Source organism: Arachis ipaensis, chromosome B08 (assembly GCF_000816755.2).
Source record: "Arachis ipaensis cultivar K30076 chromosome B08, Araip1.1, whole genome shotgun sequence".
NCBI lineage: Eukaryota > Viridiplantae > Streptophyta > Magnoliopsida > Fabales > Fabaceae > Arachis > Arachis ipaensis.
In genome coordinates this window covers 100,148,436-100,171,420 of record NC_029792.2, presented here as the reverse complement: position 1 = coordinate 100,171,420, position 22,985 = coordinate 100,148,436, and the positions used below count along the sequence as shown (strand labels likewise).

Sequence of the window (22,985 nt, the reverse complement as noted above, 5' to 3'; positions counted from 1 at the left end):
CCTCACTTGTTGTTTACTGTACTCTTTTGGGATGAACTTCATGACTTTGTAATTTGCAATGTCTACAAACCATGGAGCCTGCTGAATGACAAAAATTTGCTTGTTAGGGAATATCTCAGTCACAGCTGTGGGTGGGTGCACTCCTTCTTCATGTTCAATTCTGGAAAGGTGGTCAACCACTTGATTTTCTGACCCTTTCCTGTCTTTGATCTCAATATCAAACTCCTGAAGGAGCAACACACATCTGTCAATCTTGGTTTAGAATCCTGCTTGGTTAGAAGGTACTTCAAAGTAGCATGATCAGTATAAACAATAACCTTAGAACCAATTAAATAGGACTTATACTTATCAACAGTATACACAACAATTAATAATTTTTTTTCAGTAGTTGTGTAATTCTTTTGAGCATCATTCAATACACGACTAGCATAGTAAATGACATACATTAGCTTGCCTTGCCTCTGTCCTAAAACAGCTCCTATAGCATAATCACTAGCATCACACATTAATTTAAATGGCAAATCCCAGTCAGGGGGAGCTATGATGGGAGCAGATGTAAGGTTTGCTTTCAGAGTTTCAAAAGCATGCAGACATTCAGCATCAAATACAAAAGGAACATCAGCAACCAATAGGTTGCTCAATTGTTTAGCAATTTTAGAAAAATTCTTTATAAATCTTCTATAAAATTCTGTATGACCCAAGAAACTCCTAACTACCTTAACATTAGTTGGTGGTGGTAATTTTTCAATTACCTCCACCTTGGCTCTATCAACCTCAATTCCCTTGCTTGAAATCTGGTGTCCAAGAACAATACCTTCTGTGACCATAAAGTGATATTTCTCCTAATTTAAAACAAGGTTTGATTCTTGACACCATTTCAAGACCAGAGATAAATGCTTAAGGCAGGATTCAAAAGAATTACCGAAAACAAAAAAATCATCCATAAATACCTCAATAAAATTTTCAACCATATAAAAAAATTGAAAGTATACGCCTCTAAAAAGTTGCTGGGACATTACAGAGTCCAAATGGCATTCTTCTGTAAGCAAATACTCCAAAAGGACATGTGAATGCCGTCTTCTCTTAATCTTGAGGGTCCACTACAATTTGCTTATATCCAGAATATCCATCTAGAAATCAATAAAAAGCATGACCAGTTAACCTCTCAAGCATCTGATCAATGAAAAGCAAGGGGAAGTGATCCTTCCTTGTAGCAGTGTTGAGCCTCCTGTAATCTATACACATTCTCCATCCTGTGACGGTCCTTGTAAGAATTAGCTAATTCTTATCATTTTTTATCATTGTCATCCCTCCTTTCTTGGGAACTACTTGCACAGGATTCACCCAAGGGCTGTCAGAAATAGGGTATATAATGCTAGCTTCCCATAGTTTCATTACCTCTTTTGGGACCACCTCTTTCATAGTTGGATTGAGCCTCCTTTGTAGTTGCACAACCGGTTTAGCATCATCTTCAAGAAGGATCTTGTGCAAAGGAAGAGCTATTTTATGGCTTTTGAGCACTGTAATCAGCGCCTCTACCTCACCAGGTTTCAAGGAAGAGCTAATAATCACTGGATATGAATTATTTTCACCTAGGAACACCTATTTCAAAGAAGGAGGCAAAGGCTTGAGCTCAAGCTTAGGAACTTCTCCTTCCACCTTAGGCGTGCTAGCTATGTCCTTCTGAGCTGGTGAATCATCAATCTCAAGTAATTCATACTCAGAAAAAGGGTCCAGAATATCACCAAGTACTTCAGCTTCTAGTACCTCTTGAACAAGTGGTTCAACAACATCAACTCTCACACACTCCTTAGAATTATTAGGGTGTTTAATATCTTCAAACACATTAAAGACCACCTGTTCTTCATTGACCTTCAGGGTTAATTCACCCTTTTGCACATCAATCAAAGCTCTACCTGTAGCTAAAAAGGGTCTTCCAAGAATAATAGAGGAATTTTTATCCTCTTCCATATCTAATATGACAAAATCAGCAGGAAAAATAAATGGCCCCACTTTCACAAGTAAATCTTGAACAACCCCCACAGGAATTTTAATAGAAAGATCAGAAAGTTGAAGAGAAATACGAGTGGGTATTACCTCCTCAATATGGAGCTTTTTCATCACTGAAAGTGGCATGAGGTTGATGCTAGCTCCAAAGATCACACAAAGCTCTCTGAATAGTGACATCTCCAATGGTACAAGGAATTACAAAGCTTATTGGGTCCTGCGTCTTCTTAGGAAGGTTATGTTGGATAATACCAATGCATTCCTTTATTAACACCACTGTCTCATTTTCCTTCCAATTCCTCTTGTTAATCAACAGTTCTTTCATGAATTTAGCATAGAGAGGCATTTGCTCAAGGGCCTCAGTAAAAGGAATGTTGATCTAAAATTTCTTGAAAACTTCTAAAAATCTGGAAAATTGCTTCTCTTTGGAAGCCTTCTGAAGTCTCTGAGGATATGGCATTTTAGGCTTGTACTTAGGAGGCTTAGGCAATGTAGGATGAGTGTTAAGAGAGATTGGGAATGGGTTATCTACACACCTAGGAGGGACGTGCTCCACCTCTCCTTTCTTTTTCTCTGGAGCTTCTTTTTCAACTAGCTCCTTATTGATCTTAGTCTCAGAACTAGCTACTTTACCATTTCTTAATTGAATGGCCTTACAATCTTCTCTTGGGCTCACCACTGTATCACCAGGAAGTGTATTTGGAGGCCTCCCAGGTACTTGCTTGCTCAACTGGCCTACTTGCACCTCCAAGTTTCTGAGTGAAGCTCTAGTCTCCTGCATAAAACTAGCCAATAATGCTTCCAAATCAGTGTTCTTCTGGGGTTAAGAATTTGCCAGCTGAGGTGGCTGTTGTTGATGAGACTAAAACTGGCGGTTATTGTAATGATTCTGCTGAAAATCGCCCTTAGCATCATCCTCCAATAGGATCTTGTGCATGCATCTAGCTGGACTTATACCCTTAAGGTCACTTGTGGACCACCCAAGAGCTGTCTTGTGTGTCCTTAGCACTTGAAGTAGTGCTTCCTCTTCCTGTGAATTCAAAGCAGAGCTTATGATCACTGGAAAAGTGTCACCTTCTCCCAGAAATGCATATTTCAGGGATGGTGGTAATGGTTTGAGCTCGGGTTTAGGAGGTTTTTCCTCTTCCTGAAGAATTTCCAGAGGCTCTTTCAATTCCTCTGAATCCTCCATATCAGGCTGAACATCCTTAAAGATGTCTTCCAGCTCTGATTCGAGACTTGCAGCCATGTTGATCTCCTCTACTAAAGAGTCAATAAGATCAACTTTCATGTAGTCTTTTGGTGTGTCTGGATGCTGCATGGCTTTGACAGCATTCAACTTAAACTCATCCTCATTGACTCTCAGGGTTACTTCCCCCTTTTGGACATCAATGAAAGTTCGTCCAGTTGCTAGGAAAGGTCTTCCTAGAATGAGAGTAGCACTCTTGTGCTCCTCCATTTCCAGCACTACAAAGTCAGTGGGGAAGGCGAATGGCCCAACCCTGACAATCATGTCTTCAATCACGCCTGATGGGTATTTAATGGAGCCATCAGCAAGATGGAGACATATCCGGGTTGGTTTGACTTCTTCAGTTAAACCAAGCTTTCTGATAGTGGATGCAGGTATTAGATTGATACTTGTCCCAAGATCACATAAAGCTATCTTGGTGCAATTACCCTCTAATGTGCATGGTATCATGAAGCTCCCGGGATCTTTAAGCTTTTCTAGGAAGCTTTTCAGAATAACTACACTGCATTCTTCAGTGAGGAGAACTCTTTCAGTTTCTCTCCAATCTTTCTTATGACTCAAGATCTCTTTCATGAACTTGGCATAAGAAGGTATTTGCTCAAGTGCCTCTGCAAACGGAATCTTTATTTCAAGAGTCCTGAGATAGTCTGCAAAGCGAGCAAATTGCCTATCCTGCTCCTCTTGGCGGAGTTTTTGAGGATAAGGCATTTTGGCTTTGTATTCTTCAACCTTGGTTGCTGCAGGTTTATTTCCTACAGAGGTGGTTGGAGAAGCCTTTTTAGAGGGGTTGTTATCAGCACTTGTGTGTGTCTGATCCCTCATTGGCGTTTGAATGCCAGGGGTGGAAGCTGGATTGGCATTGGACGCCAACTCCTTACCTGTTCCTGGCGTTTGAATGCCAGAACTGAGCTTCCTTTGGGCGTTTAACGCCAACTCCTTGCTTGTTTGTGGCATTTGAACGCCAGAACTGAGCATGGGTTGGGTGTTTAACACCAGATCTCCATCCTTTTCTGGCGTTTAAGCGCCAGAATCATTTCTCTCTGGGCTCTTACTGTACTTAGAGGGATTTTGGATGATATTTTGCTCATCCTCTGTCAGTTGTTCTTTCCTTGGCTTTCTGCTGCTCTGAAGTGAGGTATTTAATATTTTTTCACTTCTTAATTGAACTGCCTGGCACTCTTCTATTATCTGCTTTGATAACTGCTGTTTTGTCTGATTCAATTGTGCCTCCATATTTTTATTAGTATTTTTAGTGTCTTGTAGCATCTCCTTGAATTCTGCTAGCTGTTTTGTTAGAAAGCACAATTGTTGATTGAGTTCAGCAACTTGTTTTGGAGGACCAAGTTTAGTAGATACTACTTTGGCTTCTTCTTTTATGGAGGACCCATTACTTATGTACAGATGCTGGTTTCTGGCAACTATATCAATAAGCTCTTGAGCCTCTTCAATAGTTTTTCTCATGTGTATAGATCCACCAGCTGAGTGGTCTAGGGACATCTGAGCTCCTTCTGTAAGCCCATAGTAGAAGATGTCTAACTGCACCCACTCTGAAAACATTTCAGAGGGGCATTTCCTTAGCATCCCTCTGTACCTTTCCCAGGCATTATAAAGGGATTCATCATCCTCTTGTTTAAAGCCTTGGATATCCAGCCTTAGTTGTGTCATCCTTTTTGGAGGGAAATATTGATTCAGGAATTTGTCTGATAACTGTTTCTATGTCCTTATACTTGCTGTGGGTTGGTTATTTAATCACATTTTAGCTTGATCTTTTACAGCAAATGGAAACAGTAACAGTCTGTATACATCCTGATCTACCTCCTTGTCACGTACTGTGTCAGCAATTTGCAAGAATTGTGCCAAAAACTCAGTAGGTTCTTCCTGTGGAAGACCAGAATACTGACAATTTTGCTGCACCATGACAATGAGCTGAGGATTTAGCTCAAAACTACCTGCTTTGATGGAGGGTATACAGATACTACTCCCATATGCAGCAGTAGTGGGGTTAGCATATGACCCCAGAGTCCTTCTGGACTGCTCATTTCCACTTAGATCCATGACGGAGAAAGGGAGATGATGTGAATTGCAAGTAAAATATATTTTTATTTTTATTTTTTTTGTTTTATTTAATTAAAAATAACTGAAAAAAATGAAATAAAATAAAGTAAAATAATTAGAAAATAAAATATAGACTTCGAAAATTAAAAGAAAAAGAAAATAAAAAGAAATTTGAATGTTGAATTGACTAATTATTTGAAAAGATTTGAAAATTTTTTAATATGATTTTTGAATAAGATTTTGAATTTTGAAAAAATTTGATTTTTAAAATAAAAATCTGAATTTTTAAAGGTAATTTTCGAAAAATCAGTTAAAATAAAGGGAAAAGATATTTTTGAATTCAATGAGGAAAGAGAAAAACAATAAAAAGACACAAAACTTGAAATTTTTAGATCCAATGCTCCTTATTTTCGAAAATTTTGGAGAAAAAACACCAAGGAACACCAAACTTAAAAATTTTAAGATCAAAATACAAAGAAGACTCAAGAACACCTTGAACAACAAGAATAAGATTCAAAGATTCAAGAACATAAAAGGGAACACCATACTTAAAACTTTTAGAAAACTAAGAATAACTTTTCGAAAATTAAAGAAAAATAACAAGAGAACACCAAACTTAAAAGTTTGGCACCAGATTTAATAAAAAAAAATTATTTTTGAAAAAGTTTTAAAAGGAAAATTCCTAATTGCCAGGAACATAAACACAACGCTCTAGCCAATTGAGTTATAAATTTAAAGTGTTTTAATAAGGTATTTAATGTATAAAATTTTTTTTGAAAACTGATATTTTGAAAAAGCATAAGAAAAACAAGAAAAATCACAAAACAAGAAAAACTAAAGATCAAACAAGGAAAATAAACAAGAACAACTTGAAGATTAAGAAAGAACAATGAATATAAATTCGAAAATTTAAAAGAAAATAAAAACATGCAATTGATACCAAACTTAAAATATGAAACTAAACTCAAACAGGAAAACTCAATTATTAGTTTGTAAAAATTTTCGAAAAATTTAAAAAGAGAAAATAAGAATTTAAAAAAAAATTCAACCAAAAACAATGATAGAAGACTCTAAACCAAAAAAAGAAAAATTTTTCCTAATCTAAGCAACAAAATAAACCGTCAGTTGTCCAAACTCAAACAATCCCCGGCAACGGCACCAAAAACTTGGTGCACAAAATTGTGATTCACACTTTTCACAACTCCGCACAACTAACCAGCAAGTGCACTGAGTCGTCCAAGTAATACCTTACGTGAGTAAGGGTCGATCCCACGGAGATTGTTGGCTTGAAGTAATCTATGGTTACCTTGTAAATCTTAGTCAGGAGATTAATTATGATTATCAGTTTGAATTGCGAAAAATAAAAGAGCATGAAATAAATACTTGTTATGTAGTAATGGAGAATATGTTGGAGTTTTGGAGATGCTTTGTCTTCTGAATCTCTGCTTTCCCCTGTCTTCTTCTTCATGCACGCAAGGTTCTTCCTATGGCAAGCTGTGTGTTGGTGGATCACCGTTGTCAATGGCTACCATCCGTCCTCTCAGTGACAAAATAAATCTCTAAAAGTTGTTTAAATATTAAACTAGTAACCTAGGTTTACAGAAAATGAGTAGACTAAGATAGATAGTGCAGAAATCCACTTTTGGGGCCCACTTGGTATGTGTTGGGACTGAGACTTGAACTTTACACGTGCTTAGGCTGTTTCCAGAGTCAAACGCTAGGTTGTAACCTGTTTCTGGCATTTAACTCCAACTTGTAACCTGTTTCTGGCGTTTAACGCCAGAATGCAACATGAAACTGGCGTTGAACGCCAGTTTACGTCATTTATCCTTGAGCAAAGTATGAACTATTATATATTGCTGGAAAGCCCTGGATGTCTACTTTCCAATGCAATTGAGAGTGCACCATTTGGACTCCTGTAGCTCCAGAAAATTCATTTCGAGTGCAAGGAGGTCAGAATCCAATAGCATCTGCAATCCTTTTTCAGCCTGAATCAGATTTTTGCTCAGCTCCCTCAATTTCAGCCAGAAAATACCTGAAATCACAGAAAAACATACAAACTCATAGTAAAGTCTAGAAATATGAATTTTGCCTAGAAACTAATAAAAATATACTAAAAAATAACTAAAACATGCTAAAAACTACATGAAATTACCCCCCAAAAAGCGTATAAAATATCCGCTCATCAATATTCAAATTTTAATTAAGCCGATTATTAATAATTACATCATACACTATTGCATAGACATATTTTAGGTTCTAATAATCAAATGTACCTTGTTAGTCTACAATAGATGGATGTTAATCTACGATAGATGGATGCACCACGTGAAAACCCACTACTCTTCATACATTCATATTGAGTGTTTTATTATTTTTTTTTTTGCTCTTTGAACTAGGGGCTTGCAGTGCTATATCATGTTAATGGAATAAACTTGATGACTATTTCTTCTTCTAATTTATGGTAATATCATTATAGATTAGTTGTTTACGGTAAATCCTTTTCTCAGTGCAATCTTATCATTATGTTGTACAGAATATCTTTTAAACTAATTTAACTGGAACATGCTAATTCAAATTTAATAACACTTTTTTAATTTATTTCTTATTTGACAGATAATCATGGCACCAAAAGGTAGAGGTGGACGAATAGTACGAAACACTCGTCTCGATCAATCTCAGCTTTCCTCACGTAGGCCAAGTATACATTCGCCGTTGAGTTTATTTTACCATTAACAACTCTTGATTTAGGAAATATGATGTATGCTTATTTTATTGAGTTTAGGTGAGCAAACTGTTGACATTGATTCTTCTCAACCACCGATACAGGTGTTAGGTATGTAGTTGTACTATACGTTTGAGCTGTATGTCTTTATTGTAATTTAATTAATCCTAGGCGAGGAAGTGGTTTTATCGTATCTATTTTTTTTTTTTTGGCTTTTTTTTGTTTAGGTCAACAGAGCGATAATAATGATGAGCTTCATCTTACACATTTGAATGTGGGATCAGCATCACACCCATGCCTACAAGTTTTATCACAATCATCACCTCAATTAGATGGTATGATTTATTTCAGCTAAATGTTTACATATTCACAAATAACTACACATCAAATTGAAAATTCTCTTATTCATTGTAGGTGTGAATTTGTCTGACGCATCTGCTTTAGACGCAGAAGATAATGAGCTACCTAATGTTAGACAATCAAGTGTGCATGCTAAAACTAGGAGTAACAGAAAGTTGAAAATAGCTATAGAGAAAGGCGATAAACCGTAAGTAGTTATACTATTATGTTGACCTTCCTATATCAGCATACTTTCTACTTAAAATGAAAAAGAAGGGTATCACTAGGTGCAGTATCTAAAAATTATTAGTTTATTACTAGATTTATTAAAATTGACCCAATTTGAACCTAGTTTTTTTCATGCAATCACAAATTATCAAAAAGGTATGTTTGCTATTAGAGTCTTATATATGTCTCATTTATGTTATATTATTTATTAATTTATTATATTTATTTTTATAAAATAAACAAAAAAATAAATATAAATATGTGGATATTCTTTTTCTTTGTAAAACATTAATATTAATCTAAGTTTAAGTTCACGACACAGGAAATGCATTTCACTAAAGTCCAAAACATATGGCCATTCCAGATCACAATGAAAAAATCTATTAGTAAATAGTTTCAAAGAAATAAAGCATCTCTTTTCTTTTATATCCTTTTATCCAGTATTATCACTTCTGCTCAATTAAGAAAAATAAATATAAATATGTGCATATTTCTTGTATTCCTTTCATCTGAAATTTGTCAAAACAGCAAACATAAATACGGATAACAGTAACTCCATGAAAATGATATGTGACCAACAGTTAATACATGCTTCTTGAGTAAACTAAATATTTGCTCTGATTATTACTTGTTTTTTTCTGATATGTTCTTAATTTAATTGATGCGGTTTTTTTTTATTAATTTACTTGATGCACTCATGGGAGCTTTACATTCTTATGATCTATGTTATTTGTATGAATTATTTTAAAGTTGTGAGTAGTATAGCTAAGCCCATTCTTTATTGTTGCTTTAATGATCTATGTTGTTGTGTGTTAAACTATTTTTAATAATCGTATATTTTTTAATGTAGGAAGAGATTTACAGATCATACGGTAACTCGTGACATTACGAAAGATTTGCTAAGCATGATACCTTCTCCAGCGCCAAGATGGCAGGATTATTATCCGAACATGAAGGACGAGTTGTTTAAAGGTTTCCTGGTAAGTGATTATGATGTTGCTTCAATGCGATTTTAATAGATAATTGGATTGAGTAGTTACTAAGTCTTTCGATCACTTAAATTTAGGAAAAATACGAATTTGCATCAAATTATGATAAGGCTATGGCCAGAGTTGTTTGGAATAGGACAATGCTTGACCGCTATCCTGATATTTTAAAAAGAGCAAGGAAAAGAGCTTTTAAGGAGGCAAACTCAACCAGTATTACTGACATTAAGGGTCATGGACCTAAAGCAATGAAAGTTGATGTTTGGAATGGTTTAGTTGATCACTGGTTAGATTCAAAATGGAAAAATAAGTTTGTGGCTGGTCAAAAAAATAGTGCTGCTATGCCTGCTCATAAACTACACACTACAGGGTCTATTAGTTTTGGCGAACACAAGAGAAGAAATGTATAAAGAAAATTTTTACCTATCTCAAATGCATTTTGTTAATATATTCTAATAAATATTGTTACAGGAAGCTAAGTTGAAGCGTTTTGGAATGGTCACTGGTTAGATTCAAAATGGAAAAATAAGTTTGTGGCTGGTCAAAAAAATAGTGCTGCTATGCCTGCTCATAAACTACACACTACAGGGTCTATTAGTTTTGGCGAACACAAGAGAAGAAATGTATAAAATGTATAAAGAAATGGAGAAGATATCAACCTGAAGTTGATCCTGATGTATGGACAGAAGTTGCAGGAACCAACAAGAAAGGACAAGTTCATGGGTTAGGCTGCAGGCTGCATATTGGTATTTGTGATCATAGAGATGTGTCATTACCAAAAGATACAGATGTTTCTACAGTCAAACTGGTTTCACAAGAGGACATTACTGAAGCTATTAAAGAAGCATTGCCTAATACTATAAATGCAGTGTTGCCTAGTATTGTAAATGAAGCTATACAGAGTAATCTACTGTCTTTTCTTTCTAAGATTCCAGGATTCCCCCAAGAAAAGGACCATTAGAGTGATTTTGCTCGCAATAATATTGATTAGGTGGCTTATGTTAATGCATTTTATTAGGCTTAGCTTATTTAGGTAGTTTATTTGTTTGATAGATAATTGATTAGGCAATTTGTTTCATTTTCAGGTTTTATAGAAGTTAGCTTACTTTTATTGGTAGTTTACTTAGTTGATAATAATTTCTTGGATTGATTTTTATAGTTACTAATATTGTTAGATTTAGCGTGTTTTGGTATTTTATTTGTGAAGTGCTTATGTTGGAGATGTTACATTAGACTTTTATTTTAATGAATATATTGGGTTTGATTTTTTTTAAACTGGTATAATTTTGATGAACTAATTTTATTTGTATGCATTATCTTAGTTCAATCACTAAAATAAAAAAAATAATATGATGTTTATTTTAGTATAGCAACAAAATTGGAATCCTAACCGATATTCTAGAAAAATTAGTGACATACTCATTGTTGACGATGGTGACAAATTAAAGACTATATTGCGACTGAAATATTTGTGCGATACCTATAGATTTGTTACTAATTTAAAAGGAATTTGCGATGATATTTTGCGATAGTATTGCAACTAATTAACTACATATTATTTCCTAGTAAATTGGCGACTATTTCATAACTCTACTTTCTCATTTTGAATAGCTTTGGTATAGCGACAATATTCCTACAAATTTGATTAAGGATTTTCAAAGATTAGCTATAGAAAAACTCCGTTTGATTTTTTGTTCATAACCCAAACCTGCTATGCCATTCATTTTTGAATTTTGGTATACATTATGTCATTCATTAATCATTATTCTTGTTAGTAATGCATATGTTGTATTTTTTAAAAGAAGTATAATTTAATATATGAAAATTAAATTATAATAGTGTATTATTCTACTAATTGTATGTATTTGTATGATTGGTTTGCATTTGTAAGATCAATAGATTTTAGGCCTCATTTTATTTAGGATAAAGCTATTTTGACAAGAACACGATAATTTACAATTAACAATTACTGATTTTTGGAAAAAATTTATAGAGAGAAAGTTTGATCTTGACTGTTATTACATATAAATATAAGTATGGGAAAATAAAATTTACTTTAGCTCTATTTTAGTTCATTAAAATTTAAAGTAGCAATAATTTAAAGTGTGTTTAGAAGGAGATTAGATAAAAAATTCCGAGTAGAAAAAAGATTAAATCTGTCATATAACAAATTCTATTTGTTGTTGGGTATATGAAATTCTTATTGGGATTGCTTGCATGAAGATTAAAGCTACTTTAGTCTTGCACTCTTGAGAGCTTTATATTCTTATGATCTATGTTATTTTCATGAATTATTTTAAAGTTGTGAGTAGTATAGCTAAGCCTAGAATTTGTTGTTGCTTTGATGATCTATGTTGTTGTGTGTTAAACTATTTTTGATAATCCTGTATTTTTTAAAGTAGGAAGAGATTTACAGATCATATGGTAATTCGTGACGTTACGAAAGATTTGCTAAGTAGGATGCCTTCTCCAGCACCAAGATGGCAGGATTATTGTCCAAACATGAAGGGCGAGTTGTGTAAAGGTTTCCTGGTAAGTGATTATGATGTTGCTTCAATGCGATTTTAATATATAATTGGATTGAGTAGTTACTAAGTCTTTCGAATGCTTAAATTTAGGAAAAACATGAATTTGCATCAAATTATGATAAGGCTATGACAAAAACTGTTTGGAATAGGACAATACTTAACCACTATCATGATATTTTGAAAAGAGCAAGAGAAAGAGCTTTTAAGGAGGCAAACTCAACTAGTATTGCTGACATTAAGGGTCATGGACCTAAAGCAATGAAAGTTGATATTTGGAATGGCTTAGTTGATCACTAGTTAGATTCAAAGTGGAAAAATAAGTCTGTGGCTGATCAAAAAAATAGGGTTGCTATGCCTGCTCATAAACTACACACTGCAGGGTCTATCAGATTTGGCGAACACAAGAGAAGAAAGGTATAAAAAAAATATTGCCTATCTCAAATGATTTATGATACTATATTCTAATAAATGTTGTTACAGGAAGCTAAGTTGAAGCATCGTGTATCTTTCCTTGAAGTATATGATGATGTTCATAAGAAAAAAAGTGGAGAATATGTTTCTGAAGTATCCAAGAAAATTATTGTAAGTGTCTTTAATTTTGTAGTATAATTTACTTTTTCAATTTTCTTAATAATATTTTTCTACTGTAGGACTTATATGGAGACGCAATATCACAAAAATATGGAGAAGATTTATTAGATCAACCTGAAGTTGATCCTGATGTATGGACAGAAGTTGCAGGAACCAACAAGAAAGGACAAGTTCATGGGTTAGGCTGCAGTCTAGATATTGGTATTTGTGATCATAGAGATGTGTCATTACCAAAAGATACAGATGTTTCTACAGTCAAACTGGTTTCACAAGAGGACATTACTGAAGCTATTAAAGAAGCATTGCCTAATACTATAAATGCAGTGTTGCCTAGTATTGTAAATGAAGCTATACAGAGTAATCTACTGTCTTTTCTTTCTAAGATTCCAGGATTCCCCCAAGAAAAGGACCATTAGAGTGATTTTGCTCGCAATAATATTGATTAGGTGGCTTATGTTAATGCATTTTATTAGGCTTAGCTTATTTAGGTAGTTTATTTGTTTGATAGATAATTGATTAGGCAATTTGTTTCATTTTCAGGTTTTATAGAAGTTAGCTTACTTTTATTGGTAGTTTACTTAGTTGATAATAATTTCTTGGATTGATTTTTATAGTTACTAATATTGTTAGATTTAGCGTGTTTTGGTATTTTATTTGTGAAGTGCTTATGTTGGAGATGTTACATTAGACTTTTATTTTAATGAATATATTGGGTTTGATTTTTTTTAAACTGGTATAATTTTGATGAACTAATTTTATTTGTATGCATTATCTTAGTTCAATCACTAAAATAAAAAAAATAATATGATGTTTATTTTAGTATAGCAACAAAATTGGAATCCTAACCGATATTCTAGAAAAATTAGTGACATACTCATTGTTGACGATGGTGACAAATTAAAGACTATATTGCGACTGAAATATTTGTGCGATACCTATAGATTTGTTACTAATTTAAAAGGAATTTGCGATGATATTTTGCGATAGTATTGCAACTAATTAACTACATATTATTTCCTAGTAAATTGGCGACTATTTCATAACTCTACTTTCTCATTTTGAATAGCTTTGGTATAGCGACAATATTCCTACAAATTTGATTAAGGATTTTCAAAGATTAGCTATAGATTTGCTACAAAATGTGACAGATTTGCGATCACATTAGCGGACAACTTGCGACAAGTTAGGTTCAGAAAAATTCCTCGCTAATTAGTATCAACTAAGCATTCTATTTTGTCTACGAAGTTAGCTTGCATTTAGTGATGACTCTGCTACATTAGAGTTTGTCGCTAATTAGCAACTACCGTTTAGTCTATTTCTTCTTTGGAATTAGCTTTTACTTTAGTGATGGATTTGCGACTATCTATTCGGTAGCTAAAAAATTTTTCGATGAATTAGCGACTACTGTGTTTGCCTCACTGATCTGCGACTTGTAATTAGCGAGGAAAGCATTAGTTACTAGGCGGTAGCTAATCCGTCACAAATTCTATTTTGCGTCAGATTAGCGACGATTTTACGACTCTTTTTGTAGTAGCTAATTGGCCATATTCTTGTAGTGGACGCCTGGGTAGTAGCAGCAGTAGTGAATTATTTCACTTACTCCAGGTTGAGCTTTTAAACACACGCCTGGGTAGTAGCCGCATTAGTGGTTATTCTACTGGCTCTGGGTTAAGTGAGTAGTAGCAAAGGGGTTGTAGCTCAAATCTACTTGCTCTGTAATTGGTGTTTCTGGCCATGGTTAGCTACCAAGATGTGTCGGGTTGGCTATATAACCGACAGATGATATCATCAGCCATAGAACAGGCATACATCATATGCATATGTGTGTTTTGTTTGATTGTGCATTAATTGCACTTGCCTATGTGATCATTATACCTACTTGCTAAATTTGCTACCTGTTGTAATTGTATTTTACTTGTATTTGCATTGTCTGTATCTTGTTTGTCTGTGCTATGGAGTTCTAGAGGAACGGAAGAAGGTGAGAAGCTAAAGGATCAAGTTAGGTTTGAGTTAGAATTTTGAACCCTTAGCTACCCCACCTTATTAATGGCTTATTTATGGTGGTAAAGAATAGTTTTTAAGTTTGTAATCTTTTGTCGGAAGTTCTAGGATCGCCTTTGGCTTTCCCGGGATATTATATGTTAGATATGTGGACACTGTTACCATACTGAGAACCTCTGGTTCTCACCCCACACATATTTCGTGGTTTTCAGATGCAGGTCAAGCGGCACCTCACTGAGGGATTATGGGAGCTCTTGTCAGCGAAAGATCCTTGTGTGTTGGGTTTACATTTTGGTTAAGATGTACATATAGATATTATTATAGCTCCACTATGTATATTTTATGTTTTATCCCTTTTAGAGGTTGACTTGGAGAAACAGGTTCTATAAATTGTGTTTTAAGTCTCTTTAGGGTTTTTCTCATGTATATATGTATATATGCTCTGGCCGGTTTTAACTTTGCGAGCCGAGTCAAAAGCTTTGCCATTTGTGTCTTGGAACTCTTTTCCTAGGTGTAAAGTTTCATGTGGTAGGATGTTACATGCGAGGCCTCTGACAAAAAAAATAAATAATCACAATTAGAAAAATATTGTATATGTGCATTGACATAACAAATTGAGTTAACTATTATATACATTTATTTAACAGAAATTTACACATATGTACTAACTGAATTTACAAAAATAAAATTTTTTACGTTAATATTTACTTAGTTAATTAATAAATATTTTTCAATATGTTACTTAAAATAAAAACATTAACCATCTGTCACATCATCTAATATCTAATTAACAACTATGTACTTAAAAACTTAATTACAAAAAAAAAAAAAAATCAAAACCACATTCCTAAAATCATATTGAGATATGCCTCAAAGTAGTCCCTGAAGTTGCACTCGAGCCTCGAAGTAATCCCTGAAGTTAATAATTCCTCAAATTCGTCCCTAAAATTGCACTTCGGGATTCATAGTAGTCCTTGAAATAATTTTCGTCCATCCTTGCTACCGGAAAACTGAGCTGGACTAAAACGACGCCGTTTTATATTTATTAAAAAAAAAACCTAATCCCCAATACGACGTCATTTTATATTTATAAAAAAAGAAACTAATCCTTATCTTCACCAATTCTCTTCTTCACTATTCTTCTTCTTCTTCTTCAATTTCATAGTAGCAACAAGAACAACATCATCAGAACCAACAAAAATCACAGAGTTAAGAAAACTAACAATTACAAAAAATCACAAAAAAACCAACAACAATTAGAAAAGATCAATTAACCTAAATAACAAGCATAAGTCAACCTAAATAGCAACAATCACAAAAAACAGCAACAATTACAGAATAAAAAACAACAAAAAATCAACCTTGGCAACTACATTAAAACATAATCACCAGCAACAATAATCATCCAAAATATTAAACAATAATGATTAAATAACTAAAAAAAACTCACCTTTGCTGCAGAGAAGAGAAAAAGAATGCAGAGGAAGACAAAGAGGAGAACAGAGAGCAGACGGCGACAAGTAGGGAGGGACTGTCAGTCGGGACAATGGAGAGCGCCTGGAGCTGATCGTGAGAGACATTCTGTTTGTGGCTCGGAGCGCCTGCCTCGTTGTGGAGCTGTTGGTGGGCTTTGGAGTCGCCGGCGAGTGCGGCGGGCTCGAGAGCGATGATGGTGACGACGGAGGGTTGGGGGTGGTTGACAGAGCGCTTGAAAATAGTGGGAAAGTGTGAAATTTAGACGGTGAGGTCGGAGAGCACTTGGATCTCGTGGTGGTGCGGAGAAGCAGATTGGGAGTGTGAGAGAAGGGGATGGGAAAAGGGTAGGTTAGGGAGGGGCGATCGGCGCGGCACCGAAATAGAGGCCGACGACAAAGAGGGTTGAGGAAAGCTTGCTTGTGAGTGAGAGAAGGGGAAGGGAAAATGGTAGGTTGGAGAAGGGGAAGAGTTGGGGAAGGGGAAGGGGTGGGGTTTAACGTGTTTTTATTTTTTTATTTTTTTAATAAACATAAAACTACATCGTTTCCAATGTTTTTTTTTGTTTTCTTTTTTTTTTTACTTCTCAAAACGACGTCGTTTTAAGATTTCGACAAACGGAAAATTCCTCAAGGACTACTATGAGTCCCGGAGTGCAATTTCAGGGACGAATTTGAGGAATTATTAATTTCAAGGATTACTTCGAGGCTCGAGTGCAACTTTAGGGACTACTTTGAGGCTTATCTCAATCATATTCTATCAGTGACCTGTTGCTAACGATATATTTAGTCACCTAAACTATAAATTGTATTATAGTTCTTAGCAAGTATCCTAACCATGGCTATACATATATGGAATAACATAAACGTCAAGAACTAATCACAAAGTCGGCTGCGCCGGCGACGTGCCATGTCGCGTTCAGTCGATTAATGTCCGAATCACGTGAATCTGTGCGCGCTATTTTCGTCTTACTCAATAATATGGTCAGAAAAGGATAGAAGAGACCAAAAAATGGTGGAAAGGTTGAAAATGGGCCCAATAAGTTGATGTGAATTACATCTATATATAGACCTCATCCAATCTTATATCGTTTTTAATGTAAACGAGATAAGTTTACACGTATCTCTCGTTTACACGATAAACGAGATAAGTCATCCTACGTATTTTTGTAATAATTTTTAAAATTATTTATTTCAATAAATGAAATATTTTTTAATTTATTTAAATAAAAAATTCGTAATAATGAAGGAAACAAAATCCCAAAATTAGAGACATCTAAAGCTATACATGATACACAAACAACAATCTCAAGTCACAAGATGTCCTCATTTTGTTTTTTGTTTTTTTTTTTTTCCTTATGACAACAATGTGATGAGGTGGTGCTTTTTCCACCGTCCCATTTTCCAATTTTATGAGATGCCATGTTCGTAGTTTTATTTTTCTCCGTCATTTTCTTCTTCTCCCCTTTTTTTTCCCTTTCTCTTCGTGAAGATTCTCTCCTTGTGTGTGTGTCTATTCTTCTTCCATTCGTTCAGAAGCACAACCCTTTAAATAGCTTCTCTATTCAAAATCCTATTTTCCAACCCAACAATTAAAAAAATAAAAAGAAGGAATTTTTTATTATCTTTTTAAGGATACACACACAACAATCCACACCGTGCTTCTCGCCCTTTTCTTTCTTTTGCCATCACTTGTTCTGCCAGAAAGGCCCCCCTTTTTTTCTTGCTGATTTTTCGCCCCAGAAATCTAGAGAGTAACAAATCAAAAAGATAATCCATACCCAGAATTTCTGTCTGAAATATATTGTGGGGTTTATCTATTTTTTATTTTTGGTTTTTTCCAAAACAACTTTTTTTTTTTTCCTTTCAATTTTTTCAACTTCCTAGTTGAAGACGACGTGTAAAGCTGAAAACATAAAAAGGGTGTTTTTGTTTATTTTGCTTATTTTGCTTATTTTTGGTGTTTTGGATGATCTGTATTTTCCCTTGTTCAGTGGATTTGTTGTTGAAAGGGGGTTTTGAGAATATTTTGGTGAAGATTTTGAAGCTGAGATTTTTCTGGTGAAGTACTACTCCTATGGCTGCTCAATTGCAGAAACGTATTTCCTCTTTCTTTTCTACTATTTTCATGCATGGTTTATTATTATTATTATTTCCTCAATTTTTACTGATTTGAGTTGTATTTTTTGGTTTTGACAGCTGCGGATGAACTTGTTAGGAAGAAACCTCATGGTGATTCTTCAACGGTTGAACTCAATAATTCCAACATGGTAAAATTCCCATTTATGCCCCCACATGTCTTTCTTTCTGTTGCATGTGATCTGTTAAGTACAATTTTAGCTTCAAATTTGTGAGAATTTTGTTATTTTGCTGTTTTCTTTTTTTGTTTATTTATTTTCCTGTTGATGTGCTTTCATTAAGGATTAACTGTTTCATTGGTTATGTGTAAGGCATGTTTTCTCACTGTGGTTACGGTTTTGTATATGTTGATCAGGTTCCTTCAAAGGGTGGAAGCTCTCCATCAGATGCAAGATCATGTGTGTCATCTGTAGGAGATGCATCTGGGAGTGGTAAAGAAGGAGATGTGGATCATGAGTACCTTGCCATGGATCAGAGTGTTCCTTTTCCTGGTGGTGGCTATTATGGCTACTACTATCCAGGTGAAAGAACGCTCCTTCAGATGGTTCTCTATTTCGTCTTGATTGTAATTGTATATTCATATGTTTCTCTTTCTTACGTTAGAATGATCACAGGTTATGGTGGTTTCTTTGGAGAGCCAGATAATCAAGGATACTATGTTGGTGCTGATGCAGTTGATCTTCAGTATCCTGTAAGCCTTCTACGCTGACCCGTCATTGGTCATGTTGAGTCGTCTTGTGTGGTTGACTTGCTTTTTGTTTGGTCAATTTGAGTCGTGCCGGCAATGCAATGATACGATAGTCTATTTGATTTCGATAACATATCTTGTGCTGGGCAAGGTAGAATAAAAACTGGGGGAATGGATTCTGCTTATGTCCCTAATTCTTGTGAAGTTTAACAATTAACATGGTCACCAAGAATCATATTCTTGGGGGCAAGGGTTGAATGGAAATTATAATAATTATAATAACAGTAATGTATTTCTTGGCGGCCTGATTTGCTTGATTTTGTGTTTTCTTTGGGACTTGAATGGCATGCTGTAACCAGTGTAGTTGGTATCTGAGATTCCAACTTCAAATTTTTTGAAACATTAAACAGTTCTTATTAAACTGTTAATTTAGGGCAAATGTGGCCAGTAAATGGGGTTTCCTTAAATATAGGAATTGCTGAATGCTGTCTAGTTCTTTGCATTCTCATTTTCTGGTCATCCAACCACAGAATTGATCCTTTTTTCTTTTGTTCTGTGATATCTTTAATAAATGTCTCAGTACATATTTTTGTCCCCTTCCCTTTTCTTTTTTCTTTTCTTTTTTTTTTTAATTTATTTTTTATTTAGGTTGTGCCAGCAGATAATGGATCTTATGCCTATCTCATGCCAGGATTTCAGACTGGCTACTCTTCATACTTTGCTCTGAATACAGCTGGCGTCGACGGGCAGTATGTTGGCCATCAAGTGTATCCCCCTGGCTCCATATTCCAACAACCAATTGGTTCACCTGGGTACTTCTCGGCTTCTCTACCTTATGGGGAGTTTCTGCCGTCAACACATTTGTGGGATTTGTCTTCAACCACACAAGATCGGTCACAAGGTGATGGCCGTAATGAGTTTTCCGGGAAACCAAGTGGTAGAACCAATTTGTCTACACAGAATCATGCGGGTGGTATAGTGTCAAAGTCCCCACATGCAGCTAACTTAACCAATCAATTGGAAGCGAAGGGTTCAACCCCATCGTTGGATGTATTGTCAACTCATGTTAAGCCAAAACAAGTTAACAAGGTAACTTTGCTCCATCATTAGGTGTTGTGGTTTATCTATCATTGTTTATATTATAATTTTAAATTTGCAATCTTTTCTCAGGCACCGTTTTCGGCCCTCCATTCAGAAACAATGGCAAAGGGTTGTTTGTCTGTCGCCAAATTTCCAACATACAATCAAGGGAAGAGTGGATACCTCTATCCGAATAACTTGCTTAACGTGAAAGCATCTACAAAGAGTTGGGTTAGTACTGACAAGTTAAAACTGCGAAGCAAGGTTAATGGTTCGCTCAATGAGCAAAATCAGGGTCCTAGAACGACTAATGTGAAAGGTTCATCTGTATCTGTGGGAGCTGGGAGTGGAAATGCTAGTAGCAAAATCAGGATAGATCTATATAACAGTCCTGATTTTGTGACCAAATATGATCATGCACTTTTCTTCGTCATCAAATCATACAGCGAAGATGATGTCCATAAGAGCATCAAGTACAATGTGTGGGCAAGTACTCCTAACGGGAATAAGAGGTTGGATAGTGCATTTCAGGATGCACAAAAGCGGATGGAAGAGAAAGGAAGCAAGTGCCCCGTATTCCTTTTCTTTTCGGTATGTGTGAAGTTCAAATCTGATTCTGTTTCAAAAATTTCAGATACATCAACCCTCTTCTTTACTTTTTCTTTTTTATTCTTTTGGTGTAATTCTTGTTTACTACAGGTCAATGCCAGTGGTCAATTTTGTGGAGTAGCCGAGATGACCGGGCGAGTCGATTTCAATAAAAGTATGGATTTCTGGCAACAAGACAAATGGAATGGATACTTCCCTGTCAAATGGCACATCATAAAGGATGTTCCAAATCCTCAGCTACGACATATAATCCTAGAGAATAACGATCATAAGCCAGTAACAAATAGTCGAGACACACAAGAGGCAAGTCTTTTTTCATGTTTGAGTAAAGCAATTCTTTACTGAGAATTCCTAAAATTATTCTTTTTGTATGTTATTGAGGTCTTGTTTGTTTCCAGGTGAGTTTTGCGCAAGGTATCGAAATTCTCAACATCTTTAAGAACTATATAGCAAGAACATCCATATTGGACGATTTTGAATTCTATGAGAGCCGCCAGAAGGTCATGCAGGAAAAGAAAATGAGGCAGTCTGTGCCCCACGCCAACATGCAGGTATCGATGCTCTTTCACTTGTTCGTAACATTATTCTAGGGTTCTTCCCGATTATAGTACACCAATTTCTCAGCATAATCTGTTCTATATAATTGGTATTGGCATCTGTGGTTGAGTGCATGTGATAGTGGGACCACGATGGCATAATTTCATTTGTACTAGCAGGGAACCTTTTGCAATAACTGGTTATATGCTATGCTTTGCCTAGTTGATAAAAGATCCTAAAGTTGATTCTCTTTACAGAATAATTTTGGAGTAGGAATTTCATAATATAAGCTCTTTTAGACTTTGGAGCATGTTATGTTATTCTTGACTTTAGCATTTCCTAGTTTATTAGCTGTAATTATATTCTCTGTTTGTTTATTTATTTAATGTGATCATGCTCATGTCCCTTTGAGATGCTTTGATAATTCTTTGGGACTTAATCAACTTTTTCATCCTTTGTAAAATATCAAATTTTTCTTTTTGATTCTTACCCTTAATTTGCATTGTTAAAATACATTTAACAACCTGTCAGGTTAATATTTAACGAAACAAATTGAAACTAAGCACCAACCTGATCTTATTTAAATTTTGGTTTTTATTTTTTATTGGTGTAAAGTGTTTTGATCTTTTCACTTATTGATTTATGTCTTCTTTTGTTGGCAGCATGTAGATGAATTAACAACTACACTTGAGTCATTAGACATATCAAATGTGAAGAACAACAACATGATGCAGGATCCGAAGTTGGTTGAGAAAGTGAAAGATTGAAGTGTTGGGGTTGATGCTCTTTCCAATGGACCCCGCCACGTCAGCATGCCGGTTAAGATTGTTACAGCCAGTACAGTTTGGCACTTCCACTTGGACTAAAAGTCTAAAAAGTAAGCACAACATGAAGTTCTCTTTAGGCCATAAAAATAAAAGGAAAAACAATGTTGGTGATGCTTTTAGGAAGGAAAAAAAAAAAGACAAAAAACTTGTGAGGGGAAATTGATGGATGCATTTCCAAAATTGTACAAAAAAAGTTTACAAATTTATGGAGTTTTTTTAGAGTTAGTGAAATGGACCCGTCGCTGATTGATGCCATTTTACAAAGGTGCTATAACCTGAGGGCATAAGTTCCTTTGTTTTCATTTTATTTTATTTTATTTTGCACATCCTTCTTGTTTCTTGTTTTAGTTCAGAAATTTTAACAGAATAACAGTTTAAAATTGCAGTAGTATGTTGTCCAAAATGAATGGGTTCCAAATGGGTGATAGTGGAAAAATCATTGGGGTTGGAAAGTTTTGCATTATTTTTTTCCTGCAAGAATATAATATTAATTGTGGCCACGAAGTGGGTGGTGCACTATTATATGATGAGATTTGAGTGTTCAAATTGTTTAGTCTAACTGGAATTATCAACCGGTAGAAATATAAAAATGGGCTAAAATTGAACTAAATAATGATTCCCTTTGGTCTACCATAATTGTTGATTTGACATTTCTGGTACCTTCATGATTTATTAATGACGGGTATGTATGCTTAAAATAAACACAATAATTATGTGTTTATTAGATGTGTTACGGTATATAAATTATTATATTTTATTAAATTTATATTTTATTAAATAAAAATTAAAGGTTATATAATAAGATCATTTTTTATTTTTATTATTTTTAAATATTTTTTTATTTTGTTAGTTAAATTTTTTATTTTCTTTAACTTGACCAAACTTTAATATATGGTGAATTTTACCATACCCTTCCAATTTTAA

The 22,985-nt window shown here is 34.7% G+C and overlaps 1 protein-coding gene across 2 annotated transcripts; it reads left to right on the top strand.

Annotated features, from left to right (window-relative positions):
* Window positions 17,962-22,400, top strand: LOC107613054 (YTH domain-containing family protein 3). Of its 2 annotated transcripts, XM_016314895.2 has the most exons (9): window positions 17,962-18,280; window positions 18,381-18,451; window positions 18,676-18,841; window positions 18,935-19,011; window positions 19,657-20,097; window positions 20,179-20,679; window positions 20,788-21,000; window positions 21,096-21,248; window positions 21,897-22,400. In XM_016314895.2, exons 1-9 carry the CDS (start codon window positions 18,259-18,261, stop codon window positions 21,999-22,001), a joined length of 1,749 nt encoding a protein of 582 aa, XP_016170381.1. In that variant the 5' UTR covers window positions 17,962-18,258; the 3' UTR covers window positions 22,002-22,400. The 2 variants fall into 2 exon arrangements, with proteins under 2 accessions (XP_016170381.1, XP_016170382.1); XM_016314896.2 differs by lacking the exons at window positions 17,962-18,280; window positions 18,381-18,451 and having other exon boundaries at window positions 18,703-18,841; window positions 18,924-19,011.

Coding starts and splice junctions, on each gene's coding strand:
- LOC107613054 (XM_016314895.2), top strand. CDS start 18,259: ATGGCTGCTCAATTGCAGAAAC. Junction 18,452..18,675: donor AACTCAATAATTCCAACATG/GTAAAATTCCCA, acceptor TATGTTGATCAG/GTTCCTTCAAAGGGTGGAAG. Junction 21,249..21,896: donor TGCCCCACGCCAACATGCAG/GTATCGATGCTC, acceptor TTTTGTTGGCAG/CATGTAGATGAATTAACAAC.